The sequence below is a fragment of the Siniperca chuatsi genome, linkage group LG4 (genome assembly GCF_020085105.1).
Source record: "Siniperca chuatsi isolate FFG_IHB_CAS linkage group LG4, ASM2008510v1, whole genome shotgun sequence".
Taxonomy (NCBI): domain Eukaryota; kingdom Metazoa; phylum Chordata; class Actinopteri; order Centrarchiformes; family Sinipercidae; genus Siniperca; species Siniperca chuatsi.
In genome coordinates this window covers 25003816-25017905 of record NC_058045.1, presented here as the reverse complement: position 1 = coordinate 25017905, position 14090 = coordinate 25003816, and the positions used below count along the sequence as shown (strand labels likewise).

The following is a 14090-nucleotide window of genomic DNA, read 5'->3' as shown; positions in this document are numbered from 1 at the left end:
ACACATTTGAAAGAAATAGCAGGTTCACTTCAAAAGACCAGTGTATCAAGCTAACAACAATAATTATAAGACGGTACTAAGCCAAATGAACAAAGAGCAGTTTGTCAAAATACTAATTCAGCAGAAAACTATAGAAATGATGCCAGAGTGAAGGCCATGATCTAGGCAGTGCACCCAACAGTTGTTTACCATTAGTAAATACATTATTGGGAGGAAATAGAGTAAGTAGAAATATTTTAGCCCTGCTGAAACATATGAGAAGCAGTGAGTGGACGTATTTGGGGTTCTACAACGTAGATGGCAAAATTACCAACAAAGATAACGCTGTTTGCAGACTACAACAAATCTGAGGACTCACCTGCTAGCTGCCATGCAAGTGATGCAGTGGAGGCACCAGAAACTAGTCTAGTGTACAACCTCGTCTGACTGCCTACTCACGACACATAGTGCAGTTGTATGACACCACACAGGGAAATATAAAGACAAAAGACTGAAGTCACGCTCTCTGACCACCGACGGATGGACATCGCGGGCCGCACATGCTTAGAACAGTCACAGCTCACTGTATGCCACACTCACGCATTATGCTATAAAGGGTTGCGTTTCAATTAAACCATCAAAAATAAGATTTATTTTAGATGTATTTATTTTAAGATAATACTGTATACAAATATCCAATGCAAAAGCATGTTTACAAAACAATAATTAAATCCTCAGTTTCTTGCCATACTAACCCCAGCTTTACAAAGGTACAAAACCCCCCCACAAAAACTAAGACTGGCATTATATTTTGAGAACAATGTCCTGCGGCCTCATCTTGAAGTGTCTTCCTTTACTGTAAAAGCAATTAGAGTTGTAATGCTTAATTGTAAAGTGTGAAATTCACATTTTCTTGTGAGCATCAGGAACATTCAATTATCTTCACTCTTTATATGTCAGGAATGTTTCAGAGAAAAAATTACAATAACCAAAGACAGATTGCGTCATAGTTCATCCTTTATGTTGGTTTCTTCTTTGCGGTTTTTACGCTCACATGTACACACAGCGGTGTGGTCGTCTGGCTGAGACACTAGCTCCATGTCTGCATGCCGTGTTGGCTGTCCTGCCTGCCGTTCTGAGTACATGTGCAGCACTCTGTAGTAGTAACAGTACAGTCTGCTGGGCTGCAGCAGCTCTCTGGCCACTGTCTGGCCCGCTCTGGCAATCTCCTGTGCTTCAGCGTCATTCTCTTTGGCCCATTTGATTTTCTCCAAAAGGTCCGAAAGGTTTCTCTTCACGGAAACATAGTGAGTGCCTGCTTTAAGATGGCTGTAGAAATATTCATAATACTGTGAGTCCTGCTTCAGAACCAGACTGTTCCCGAGCATCAGGTAAGGAAACCGATACGCTGCCACTGTTCCATCCACGTTCACCTGGTACTTGTACTAAAAGAGGGGGAATAGTAAAACCATTTTTAATATCAAGTATTTCTTAAAATTTGTATATTTATTTAATTGTGTTTATCAAAGTGAAGCTACTTGTGACCATAAAGGACAAATCACATCAAAAACAGAGGAAAGTAGTGGAAAAAAATACAATGACACAAAATGAAACTAAAAAGAAGGTAAGAGCACCTGCTTCAACGAGAAAAGTTGCACCTTGCAGCTTTAAGTTACAGGATAAAAGTGAATAAAATATTACATTTATTCACTTTTCCTCACCTTGAAGAAGTCAAAGAATCCAACAAGCGGTGCTTTGCCTACATGTTTCTCTCTGTCTCTGAAGAAGAACCATCCTGTGATGCCTGCGTCCAGCAGCTCTGGGTTTTCCTTGGACAGAGAGACCAGGTGAAGACGCTCCTCTCGACTGTCCCGGCCACGGAAAAACGCTCGATCTGTTTTGTTCATCCACTGAGGCCCTGGAAGAAAGAAGTCCAAATGTTACCCAAAAAAGCAGAAAATGTGAGGATGAGGTCCAAAGAGCTCTAAGTGATAGAATTTAAAAGCATCAACTTTAATAACTAATTAGACATATAATGGGGCATATTAAACTAACACTGGTGTACAAAACCAGTGAGCATTTTAAGGCCCAAAACTGTCTGTAAGTGAATAACAGGCTTTCATTCTGGATAATTAAACTTGCATATACTTCCAAAAAAGTGACTCATTATTTGTCAGGGTTTAACTTGTCACATTAAGCCTGGGGTAAGGGTGGCCACATCTCCTGACTCATTATTTAATTCAAATGTATCAACTGCCAGTTCCTTTCCTCACACTAGTCTGATTAAAAAGCAAAACCAGTCAGAGGCTAAAATTGTGATGACTGCAAATAAAGCTGTGTGAGAAACAAAGAAATGTATGTCAATAATATATTTTCATGTACAGTGGGGCTTGCAAAGGTATTCATACCCGTAGAACTTTTTCACATTTTTTCACGTTACAACCACAAACGTAAATGTATTTTATTGGGATTTATGTGGCACATAATTGTGAAGTGGAAGGAAAATGATACATGGTTTTCAAAGTTTTTTACAAATAAAACTCTGAAAAGTGTGGCGTGCAAAAGTATTAAGCCCCTTTTACTCTGATACCCCTAAAACAAACTGCTTTCAGAAGTCACCTAATTAGTAAATAGAGTCCACCTGTGTGTAATCTAATCTCAGTATAAATACAGCTGTTCTGTGAAGGCCTCAGTGGTTTGTTAGAGAACATTAGTGAACAAACAGCACCATGAAGCCCAAGGAACACACCAGACAGGTCAGGGATAAAGTTGTGGTGAAGTTTAAAGCAGGGTTAGGGTATAAAAAAATATTCTAAGCTTTGAACATCTCACGGAGCCCTGTTCAATCCATCATCTGAAAATGGAAAGAGCATGGCACAACTGCAAACCTACAAAGAAATGGCCACCTAAACTTACAGGCCGGGCAAGGAGAGCATTAATCAGAGAAGCAGCCAAGAGGTCCATGGTCACTCTAGAGGAGCTGCAGAGATCCACAGCTCAGGTGGGAGAATCTGTCCACAGGACAACTATTAGTCGTGCACGCCACAAATCCGGCCTTTATGGAAGAGTGGCAAGAAGAAAGCCATTGTTGAAAAAAAAGCCATAAGGAGTCCCGTTTGCGGTTTGCCAAAAGCCATGTGGAAGAAGGTGCTCTGGTCAGATGAGACCAAAATTAAAGTGTTTCGAAAACTAACTGCACATCACCCTGAACACACCATCCCCACTGCGAAACATGCGGGTGGCAGCATCATGCTGTGAGGATGGCTTTCTTCAGCAGGGACAGGGAAGCTGGAGTTAATGGGAAGATGGATGGAGCCAAATACAGGGCAATCTTGGAAGAACATATGTTAGTCAACGAAAGACTTGACACTGGGTGGAGGTTCACCTTCCAGCAGGACAATTACCCTAAACATACAGCCAGAGCTACAATGGAATGGTTTAGATCAAAGCATATTCGTGTGTTAGAATGGCCCAGTCGACGTCCAGACCTAAATCCCACTGACAATCTGTGGCAAGACTTGAAAATTGCTGTTCAGATGCTCTCCATCCAATCTGACTGAGCTTGAGTTATTTTGCAAAGAAGAATGAGCAAAAACTTCAGTCTCTAGATATGCAAAGCTGGTAGAGACATACCCCAAAAGACTTGCAGCTGTAATTGCAGCAAAAGGTGGTTCTATAAAGTATTGACTCAGGGGGGGCTTAATACTTTTGTACGCCACACTCTTCAGAGTTTTATTTGCAAAAAACTTTGAAAACCATGTATAATTTTCTTCCACTTTACAATTATGCACCACTTGGTGTTGGTCTATCACATGAAATCCCAATAAAATACATTTACGGTTTGTGGTTGTAACGTGAAAAAATATGGAAAAGTTCTACAGGCACTGTGAACACTACAAAGAGCATCATAAGAATGACTGACTGATTTATTCATTTGACCTTTTATTTAATCAGGTTGGATTCTTGTGATTGAAATGTCATGAATTCTGGTCAAAATTGAATGGAAAAAATTGATTAAAAACATTGAAACACACTTGAAAAACACTACATGTCTTTAAACAAACAAATCATTTAAGAGAGTGTGTGTGTGTGTTACCTGTGTTTCCCTGGACAGACAGCAGGTCATTGGTGACACCTCTCATGGTCTCCAGGGTGGAGTGTGTGACCTCGTAAGTGGGGAGGACAATGTCCCGCGTGTCTGTAGAGCCACACCATGAAAAGACTGGAACCGCATCTGCCCTCCTTGTCTCTAATGGCCAGTCGCCAACATTGATGTAAAACTCCACATCAGGCACCCTCACCTTCAACAGCAAATTAAAGATCACAGGAGATTGAAATCAGCAATCACATAATGCCGTGTGCAGTCTCTTGGCAGTAATATTAAGATACTACATGTAGTAAATGTGCCAAAACACCTGTATGATCCCTTAACGTCCCTAGAACACACATGCACAACCTTACCTTTCTTGTTAGAGAGAGCAGCATTTCATCAGAGAACATCTTGAAGTCTGTGTATTTTCCCAGAGTGCGGCGGTACAGCTGGTTGTTGATGATGGCGTAGTGAATGAGACCTCCCCTGTTGGCGAATCTGTGAGGCACTTCCTGTCTGAGACGCTGCAGGTCGACCGTTGGAAAAGATTTAAAGTCCGCCAGAATCTGAGGCTCCTCAGCGGGACACTGCATGATGCTCTTCCAGACGGAAGCATCAAGTTCTGGACAGTCGCAGTATTCATGATACACTGGACCTGAGCATTAAAAATAATAGTCAGGGTTAGATGAGGGAGCTAGAGCAGGTCCAAGTAAGCAGTGGTAACATTTCAGACTCGTGTTGCACAATATTTCCACATGGTTCAAAGCATCTGGTGTGTTTTATTGAGGGGAAATGATTGCAAATTGGCCTCGTCTGATAATGATGGTAAAACAATACACAATAGTCATTTAATTTGCATAAGAATGACCGTGACAGGGTCATGAGGCTTTGTTTTAAGACCAGCACTCATTATGCATAGATTTGGTCATTCTGGTGATGCAGTGTGGGTGTTCTTTTGCAACACAGTCCTTCAGTGTGTGGTGCATGTCTGTCCGCCCTGGAACAGGGATCCTTCCTGAGGTTTCTTCCATGTTAAAGATGTTTTAGGGGGAATTTTTATTGTCCATATCGAGGGTCAAAGGACTTGTATGCTGTACAGATTTAAAAGCCTATAGAGGGAAATTTGGGATGTTGGGCTATATAAATAAAAATAACTTGACTAGCGAACCTGTGCCTGTGTTTATCAATGCATGACACAACACAAACCTGGGATGGTGTAGGGCGAATGGGCAACAGCAGCATCTTGGTGGAGGACTTCAACTTGCAGGCCCTTCAGCACAGTGCCGTAGAGCCGGTACCTCACCAGGAAGGACCCGTCTCCTCTGTCCAGAGGTGGAGGGACGTGGATACGGATGTGCTCCTTCTTGTCCAGCGGACTCATCTTAACTCTAAATGTGTCTTTACCTAAACAGCACATGTAAAGAACATTTCAGTGACCTATATGACTTGATTTCTTATAGCTGCAGTGCTTAATGAACGGTTAAACCTTACATTAAATGTTATATAAAGGCACCTAACTAGCCCTGATACATGACCCTTTGTTGTTAGCGGACCAAAGACACTTTTTTGTATGATTACAATAAGAACTAAAACTGTTTTGGCTAAGTGAGACATTAATTATGATGCCACTGTTGAATGTAGCTAACGTTAGCTACGTCTGTTGATTATATAACGTTACAAAATCCAAATCCCAAATCAGTTTGGGGTTAGCTTAAAAATGATGCGGCGGGAAATTAGCTAGCTATTTGTCAGCAACCACTCTGGTGTTTCAGTGACGGTATGTTTAACATAATGACACTTTTAGCACATATTGTGTTTGTGTTCAGATTACCTGGAGATAAAGTCAGGTTTTCTCCCTTTGAATTGACAGCCTGAATAAAGAAGTAGCGGACTGGTAAAACTGTGTCGGGGTTCAGCCCTGGACCCCAGATGAGACATCTCTCTGGAGCGATCCATTCACTGTCAGACACCGTGAAGTTTATGCCGATAAAAACCACTAGGACTATAAACTTACAAAATAAACCATTCTGAAAAGGCTTAACTAAGTCTATGCTACGCTTACACACCATATTCCTCCAACTGCTAACTGCGAGACGTCTAAACTTACTAAATATTAACTGTAAAGTTTTGATAGAAACTCCTATGCCGACATGTTGGCGAAGAGAAACACGCCCATTATTCGGTGATGCCTTCAGGGCACATCGGAAATGTTGGCTGTGGATTGTGACGCCTCACCAAAGACCTAAATACTGTCAATATTGACAAAACCATATTAACCACTCATGGTCCACTTATCCATTTGTTCTGGAGCTTTCGACCATGCCTGACAAAATACTACAAATAAAAATTAAATAGAGCTACTACAGCTCCTTAAAACCAAAGAAGTGTGGTTTTCCTTTGGTGTTATTGGTCTTGTATGACAATTTAACAGGCATAACAAGATTATTTAGTTAGTGTATTATAATTATTAGTATAAATTATGTATTACATATACGTTTTTAATCTTGGGCTGCTATCGTAGTCTATTGCTGTAGTTTGTTTAGATGTAATGGTCTTAGATGAAGATTTTAGATGAAATAATTTACCATGCAGTAAATTAAACAATATGTTTCACATTAAAAGTGTAAAACTTGCATATACTATTAAGTTCATGTTAGATACAGTTGTTCTATTTGGGTATACAATAGCTTATAGAAAAGTCAGAACATTTAGGAGTTTTACATTAGTAAAATGACAGAAAATCTGTAAAAACTGTAGAACTGCAATACATTAGTTGTTTTTACATCTTTATTTCACACAAAAAACTACATTTTGGCCTAAAAAAAGAGATTCATTTTTAAAACCAACTGTTGTGTTGTACAAAAGGTAATCACAGATAGGAAGTTTGATGACATACTGTATATAAAAGTACGCAATACGTACCCATTTTATGGTACAGGTTTGCACTGTAGTTGTTCTGGTGTCACTGACATCAAAAATCACACATGCTTATACACAATACACTTGTCTGTGTTTTTGGATAGTATCAGACCATCAACAGTGTTCATAGAGTGATTGTTGGTGTAGTGATTGAATGATTACAGAGCATAAACCACTTTTGTAGTTAATCAGAACACTAGTATGCAAAAATGTTTTCTGTTCTGTGTCCCAGCTTGTCCAGATTTGGCAGACAGGCGTTCTGGATCATCGGTGGAGGACCGCACAGGACAACAAGGACATCGGTGGACGGAGCAGGAATGTGGTCCTTGATCATGTCATAGGTCACAAACCCTGAACTGTAGCTCCAATCTTAAGAAGACAGGAGAGAGAAAGAAAGATCAACCTTCAACTTCAGAGAAACTGATTTGTAACAATTTGCAGTTCAATATCTTATCTTTTCTATAGCTGTGAAAATTCAAAATAGAATCACATCCTTTTCCTAGACAAGTTCACTTCTTCACACAGTTGTTTGGCATATTTACAGCCAAAAATGTGCTGACATAATGTGCCAGGATTTACCTATGGCTTATTCACCAGAGAAGCCTGTCTTTGATTCCCCTTTTCACTTCATCTCTAAATACTAAATGATAAACACTTCCTGTTTCTATCTTTTTTAATCTATCTTTCTTTCCTTGGTGCCTCAACAGAGGGATGCCCAATGGTTAAGAGCAAGCCGAACCAAAAAGAGGATCTCTTTTTCTCAGAGAAGAAGAGATGGGACATTCTAAGTAAGAATGAAATCAGTAATGAAATTAAACAAATTAAGTAAGAAACATGGAGAGGTTTGTGCAACTTGTGCTTTCATTCACAGATAGTCATCTCTCCCTCAAAGGCAACCAAATAATAATACTGCTAACAAAGAGTGTATACACCTCTTCTAATGAATAATGATCAAGGACCGATGTGTTTCTGTTCTGTGTGAAACTAATGACAGACAAGACAGAATGCAAACAGCATTTGAGGCCTTCACAACGGAGATTATGTAACAATATTATGCTCATTAATTTCTGCTCGCTTTAAGGATTATGCAAAAGAAGACATGAGCGTTTTGCTAAGCTACTGTAACACCTTGCTGGAACTATCTCCCTCCTCGGCCTGCGGGGATTTTCCTTCAGCTGAGGAGTCTTTGGTTTCCCACTCTGAATATTCAGCAGTGAAACCAAAGGACCAGGTTTGAGACAGTTTTATTCAGCTTCATATAGCCTGGCACTGTACGGTATGTCCTTTATGATAACATGATAAAATGAGTCATATTCAAAATGTTTCCACTAGATCCCACATGATGAGAAGTATGCATAAGTAAGTGTTTCACTGTGTAATGTTTTGCTCTCTTTAAATTAGAAATTTTTCTATATGATATTTTGTCTTTTGTTATAATGTTATGTGGTACGTAGCATATAGAGTTTATCTAATATAATACTTTAATTAACATGACCAATGCTATTAAAATGTCTGACAATTAGTTTGCAATGTATGAACAGTGATGCTTTCATCCTCCCACATTTTACAAGTTCGATTACATGTTATTCTTTTCTCAATAAAGGAGCAGAAGTTGGATATGGAAATATGGAGATATTATTGTCAGATGAATTATGATACCTGCAACAAAAAATATTTAAGAACTCGTTTTGTCTCTTATCTGGCAATGGGATGAGATTATTATACCTGTATCAAATATAAATCACACTGTGAAATTTCAGAAACTTCAAATTATTTCAGGTAATTTTTTGTATGGTAGCACTGCTTACCCAGTTCTGTTTCAAGATACTAACATTCTGATGTCATGATGATGTGATGCTACAAACATATGATGATCTTGTAGAATATGATGCCCTGCTGTAGATTAAATTACCCAACAGTATATGAAGTAGTTAAAATTAGAACAACCTTAAACAGCTACAGCAGTAAAATGCAACACATTAATGCAGCAGTAATATTAACCGAGAAATATCAGATATAGTAAAACACTGACAGGGACCATTTTACTGCACAATGAGAACGTTTGCTTTTGATACTTAAGTCAGTTTTGCTGATAATACTTGAGTACTACTTACTTAAGTAAGGTTTTGAATGCAGGACTTTTACTTGTAGTGGAGTATTTTCATGGTGTGGTATTAGTACTTTTAGTTAAGTAAAGGATCTGAATACTTCTTTCACCACTGCTAGCAGGTACAGAGCAACATTAACATTTATTTAGAGTCATGTTTCTGGCAACCTGATGAATGTAAGTCCAAGGTTCACTCTCCTTTTAGCTTTGGTTTTGTCTCCACCAACTCCAGACTTTGCCTGTCTGCTGTTTGGTGCTGGGCAGGTAGCGTACAGTGGGTTTATTGGAACTTTTTTGCTATAAAAAAGCTACCTGCTGCTGCTGGAAATGAGATTGATGAGAGCGGTGAGACTGAACCAAAACAGTAAAGTTGCTGCTATAAAACCAAAACAATTGACTGAAACATATTAAAAAGCTCTGCACAGCTGAGGAGAACTGTTGAGTTGGGAGATAATTCTCTGTGGGTTCATCACTGCAAGCGACACATTTCACATTACACACAGTCATTTGATGACTTGTTAATCTAAAAATACTGATTAGTGCAGCTTTAAAATTGAGGGGGTTTTGCATTGTACTAAAAACATGGTAGTGTCTGTCTCATGTCAAGTGTTTTTCAAACCCTCCTGCCATGCGAAACTCTGTAAGCTTTAGCTGTTTCTGCAGAGAGAACAGCACCTGTTCTGGGTGTTAAAATGCTACAGGATGCGCTTATATTGCGTGGGGGCCCACCAGGCACACTGTTGTTAGGTCCATAGTCGAAAGAAATGCTGCCTTACCCTGCGGAGGTTTGTCCAGTGTGAACCAGAGTTTAACTTTGTCCGGATGGTTCTTCTTCACCTCCTCCAGCTCCTCCCTCAGTAGGATGTCTTTCTCAGTCTGAGAGGGAGCAAGTGAAAGAGATTTTATTTATCCAGAGTATTTTCCATTTATGTACAGTAATACTCTTTAACAGTAAGACACGAGGAAAGATTTCCCAAAACTATATAGCGCACAGAGCTGACCTGGTTGGCAAATATGAGAGAGCACTTGGTGTTGTCAGTGGGGTCTGCTGTGATGCTGCGGATTAACTGCAGCATAGGAGTGATACCTGTGATAGGAAAAGACATTGAAGTTAGTCTCAGAGGATGGTTCATGTCTAATTGAGGGCATTATGTGGAAGTACAATGTTACCTTTTCTCATTTTTCAATAAAATTATATTGTCAACAGTGAGGCTGCAAAGAAATCAAATGGTCCTGGAAGTTAAACTACATGACAGCTTTGAGTGTAATTTATGTGTTTTAATAGCGAAAAGCCACAATACACTTTGCAGAACTATTCTTTTCCCACTCATCCATTTAACAGTGCAGGTACACAGCAGGTACTGTATGATGAACATTTCATTCTGCAGAGATTTGAGCCTCTGTGATGTTCTTCTGAATAACGTGCATGCATTAATGTACATTAGAGTGATTGGGAATTTACAGAAATGTCAGTGAACCTGTTCCACCAGCGATCATTCCAACGTGCTTAAACTTCCGAACTTTCGGCTCTGACTTCTTGTCTGGTCGGATGGAAAACAGACCTGATTAGGAGAGAGAAAGCCTCAGTATTGGTATGTGTTGTGCCAGCTGAAGCTGCCCAGACAGTCTTATATTGTACCACAGTGACATCTGCTGACAGAAGCGTTCTTTCTTTTCTCTCCACATGCACACACACCATTTTCCTTATACACCAGCAGTCCATTGGGTCCTCTAAAGTCAATGGCATCTCCAATAGCCATGTTGTCCAGGTACTGAGACATCTTCCCCCCCTCTGGGAAGGAAGGGTGGCAGTTCTTGTAGTACACCTGGTGAAGTTACAAAAAGGACACAACAATTTGATTTGATTTTTTTGTAAACATTACATTGACTTATTATCACCTTATAAAGCTGATATGGCAAATGTGTTAGCAAACAATAGCTTATTTACACATTGTGCAGACAAGGAGCAACATTAGCATTTATTTGGAGTCATGTTAAGGCAATTATTCCCTCTCCCTTTAGCTCTGTTTTGATCTCCACCAACTCCTGAGAAAAATATCTTTAGCTGCTAAATGCTTCACTCTGTTCACCAGCTAGTCGCTAACTTTGTCTGTCTGTCTGGTATTTATCCTCTTGTGAGAAAGTCACGATGCTTTATTAAGGACTTCCTAACCTGACAACCAATATCAATGGCATCAGTAAATGACTTGTTAGCACTAGTAAAGCCATTAATTACAACTTATAATATATAATCATATAGAAACCCTTTCTAAAGGGTTAACAGAAACTGGTGCCGACCTAATATGTCAAAAATGTGAAAAAGTGGTAGACAGCTGATGGCTACAATGACCCAAACAGACTAAATAACCCACACAAAAACTTCTGCAGTTAACTTACTGTATGGGCCAGCTTATGTTGGTATGTTTGTGTTGTTTTGTACCACACATCAGTAATGTTAATTACCTTGACCACAAGGTCGACATATCCCTGGTCCTCATCACTGGAGACTGGAGTGTAGGCCCTGACCACCAGACTGCCGTTCACCTTGGCTGACAGGTACACATGCTGACCTGGTGCAGAGGACAGAGGGGAGGACAAGGGGAGGATGGGTGAGGTGGTGGATTTGAGTGAAGAAGAGGACGGGAAAAATGTGGAAGCATGGGAGAAGAACGAGGACTGTCCTATGATGGAAACAAGCTGTATTTAAGCTCTTTTAACAACTTCTCTCACCTCTACAGTGTTCTTTTCAAGTGCTTATGCTACTATTTAACTGCAATTTGGAACTTTAATGAATCTGTAACGCACCAGCATATGCTATATTTGGAAAGAGCGACTTTTTATTGCTCCATATCTCGCTTTTTACCTATGTGTCACCCAGTATTCTTTGATGTGCTGCAGTTCAGTCAGAGGAATCTCTCATAAGTATTACAAGCAGAGCAAGCGATCTCATCTTGTATTCTCATTTACTGCCATATTTCAAGATACTTAGAATCAAAGATCAGGATGTGCCAACACTCAGCACATATAAGGCCTGATGTGCTGCAGATTCATAAGAAGAGGTACAAAGTGCACAAAAATACTATGAAACTGCTGCTCAGATATGAGTGTGTAAATGTTTACTTCTCGCAAAGATACTTTGAGAAATGTTAAAGCATTGGCAGAAAATCTGTTTAGTTGCAAAGTATATTATCTGAGAAGAGAGCTGTTTCAGTACCTACTGGCAGTCCAAGGATATGAGTTGCAGATGGAAGGCCAAACCGAAATTTCTTTGTGTCATGACTGATTTCCTGTGCAAGGACACAAATAGGTTAGAAAAAAAATACAAAAACAAAGAAATAGTACATACAACATCATTCTTGCCAGCTTGCAAAATAAATAGCCGGAGACTTCAATTTCCGACTGGGTGGTCTTTACACAGTATGTTTACCTAAAGTACTGCAGGGAAATAGAGTTATTATTGTATTATTTCAAGCAGTAGCAGTACATCAATCAGGCCAACCGGCAAATCCTCAACTACCCAGAAAGCAACGGAGACGGACAGAATGAAGGTGCAGCCAGTTAGATGCTACATTGATCCCTCACAGTACTGAATTCATAACATAGCAGTTGAATATTATAAGTTGCTGTACAATCAGGTTTGAATATGAATGTGTCTGCAAGAATAAAGTACTGATTCTTTGTTAAATGTGTGTGTGTGTGTGTGTGTGTATGCAGTCTACCTGTTTGTCTATGAGGGGAAGGGGATATTTGACAATGGAATCCTGCAGAGTGATAGGCAGCTTCTTCTTCTTCTTCTCTCCTGCAGAGCCTCCCAGGAGGAAGTACAGCACCGACACTACCACCGCAGAAACAGCCGCCACCACTGGAATCATCTGCATGACAAAGACCACATTCAGTTTCGAGACTTACAGTGCACAAAACTAACAGTCAAGGTTCTAGTTTTGTACAAAAGGAATAGTTTTCCATCAGTGTCCATTTTAATTTTGGGAAATTAAGTGAAAGTTTATTCTCACCAAGCACTGATCCATAGTTTTAACATGTAACAAAGTTTGCCAGAGAGTCTTCTCCTCACACAGCGTGAGAGACCAGAGTCCACACAGAGTCATCCCTCTCGCGCTGGGGCAGAGATGACACAAGGTCCAAAGCACCAATAGGAAGACAGATCTCACCATGACACTACATAGTACAGAGGTGGTGTTCAGGCAGTGAGGAGCAGAGCCCTGATATCACCCCACCGACAGAGGGGAGGAGAGACACACAGAGATTACATAACAAGTACTGAGAGAAAACATTTGATTCTTTGCAGAGAAGAATTGACAAGTACTTGCATTTTCATAATCCTGGTTGTATGAGCATTAAACATACAGCTCACTTCATTTTAAAACAGTTTACATCTTTATATAACACATGATAGAAAAGTCTGTCTTCAAGGTAACTGACAACTTTAACAGTCCTGAAAAGAAAAGACGAGCGTGCGTTCTTAGAGGGTTGCAAACATTACTGAACAATCTTCGAGTGAGTGCAAAGTTGTAAAAAAACAACTTCCATAAAAATCATCAAAAGTTTCTGATCTACTTGTAGAATCACCATGCAGTAAAAACAACGATCATATAAACTTATCTACAATGGCCTATAACAGATAAAGTACAAAGTGCCACATATATGCCATAAGCACCTACAAACATGAAAAACATATGACACCTCTCACAATGTAAAACTAATAGTAACACTTGTTATGTTTATGTGTCTACTATCTTATTGCTAATTAGCACTAAACACAAAGTACAGCTGAGGCTGATGTGAGTGTCATTAGTTAGATATTTGGTCACAAACCAAAGCACTGGACAAATTGAGATTTTGACCTGATGATGGCACAAGATGAAAAGTCAGAGGATTTAGAGGAGAAGTTATTACAATTCATCCTGAGGGGGACATGAATGTGTGTGCCACATGTCATGGCGATCCATCCAATAGTTGTTCAGTCTGGACCAAAGT

The 14090-nt window shown here is 39.7% G+C and overlaps 2 protein-coding genes across 2 annotated transcripts; both read right to left on the bottom strand.

Moving 5' to 3' along the window:
• Nucleotides 1-628: 628 nt before the first annotated feature.
• On the bottom strand, nt 629-6288 carry poglut3 (protein O-glucosyltransferase 3). The gene is made up of 6 exons (XM_044194877.1): nt 5901-6288; nt 5276-5473; nt 4441-4724; nt 4076-4280; nt 1701-1897; nt 629-1424 (listed from the first exon to the last, which is right to left on the bottom strand). The coding sequence occupies exons 1-6, from the start codon at nt 6136-6138 to the stop codon at nt 984-986; spliced, it is 1563 nt and encodes a 520-aa protein (XP_044050812.1). The 5' UTR covers nt 6139-6288; the 3' UTR covers nt 629-983.
• A 554-nt stretch (nt 6289-6842) lies between these two features.
• LOC122875559 (NADH-cytochrome b5 reductase 2) lies at nt 6843-13266 on the bottom strand. Its single transcript, XM_044194858.1, has 9 exons — nt 13109-13266; nt 12815-12967; nt 12310-12382; nt 11559-11665; nt 10792-10921; nt 10574-10657; nt 10097-10182; nt 9872-9971; nt 6843-7357 (listed from the first exon to the last, which is right to left on the bottom strand). The coding sequence occupies exons 1-9, from the start codon at nt 13199-13201 to the stop codon at nt 7185-7187; spliced, it is 999 nt and encodes a 332-aa protein (XP_044050793.1). The 5' UTR covers nt 13202-13266; the 3' UTR covers nt 6843-7184.
• Nucleotides 13267-14090: the final 824 nt, after the last annotated feature.

Coding starts and splice junctions, on each gene's coding strand:
- poglut3 (XM_044194877.1), bottom strand. CDS start 6,138: ATGGTGTGTAAGCGTAGCATAGACTTAGTTAAGCCTTTTCAGAATGGT. Junction 4,281..4,440: donor TGCTCTCTCTAACAAGAAAG/GTAAGGTTGTGC, acceptor TTGCTGTTGAAG/GTGAGGGTGCCTGATGTGGA. Junction 1,898..4,075: donor GTCTGTCCAGGGAAACACAG/GTAACACACACA, acceptor TCTTTCTTCCAG/GGCCTCAGTGGATGAACAAA.
- LOC122875559 (XM_044194858.1), bottom strand. CDS start 13,201: ATGACTCTGTGTGGACTCTGGTCTCTCACGCTGTGTGAGGAGAAGACT. Junction 10,183..10,573: donor AATGATCGCTGGTGGAACAG/GTTCACTGACAT, acceptor TTCCTATCACAG/GTATCACTCCTATGCTGCAG. Junction 9,972..10,096: donor CTCTCATATTTGCCAACCAG/GTCAGCTCTGTG, acceptor GCTCCCTCTCAG/ACTGAGAAAGACATCCTACT.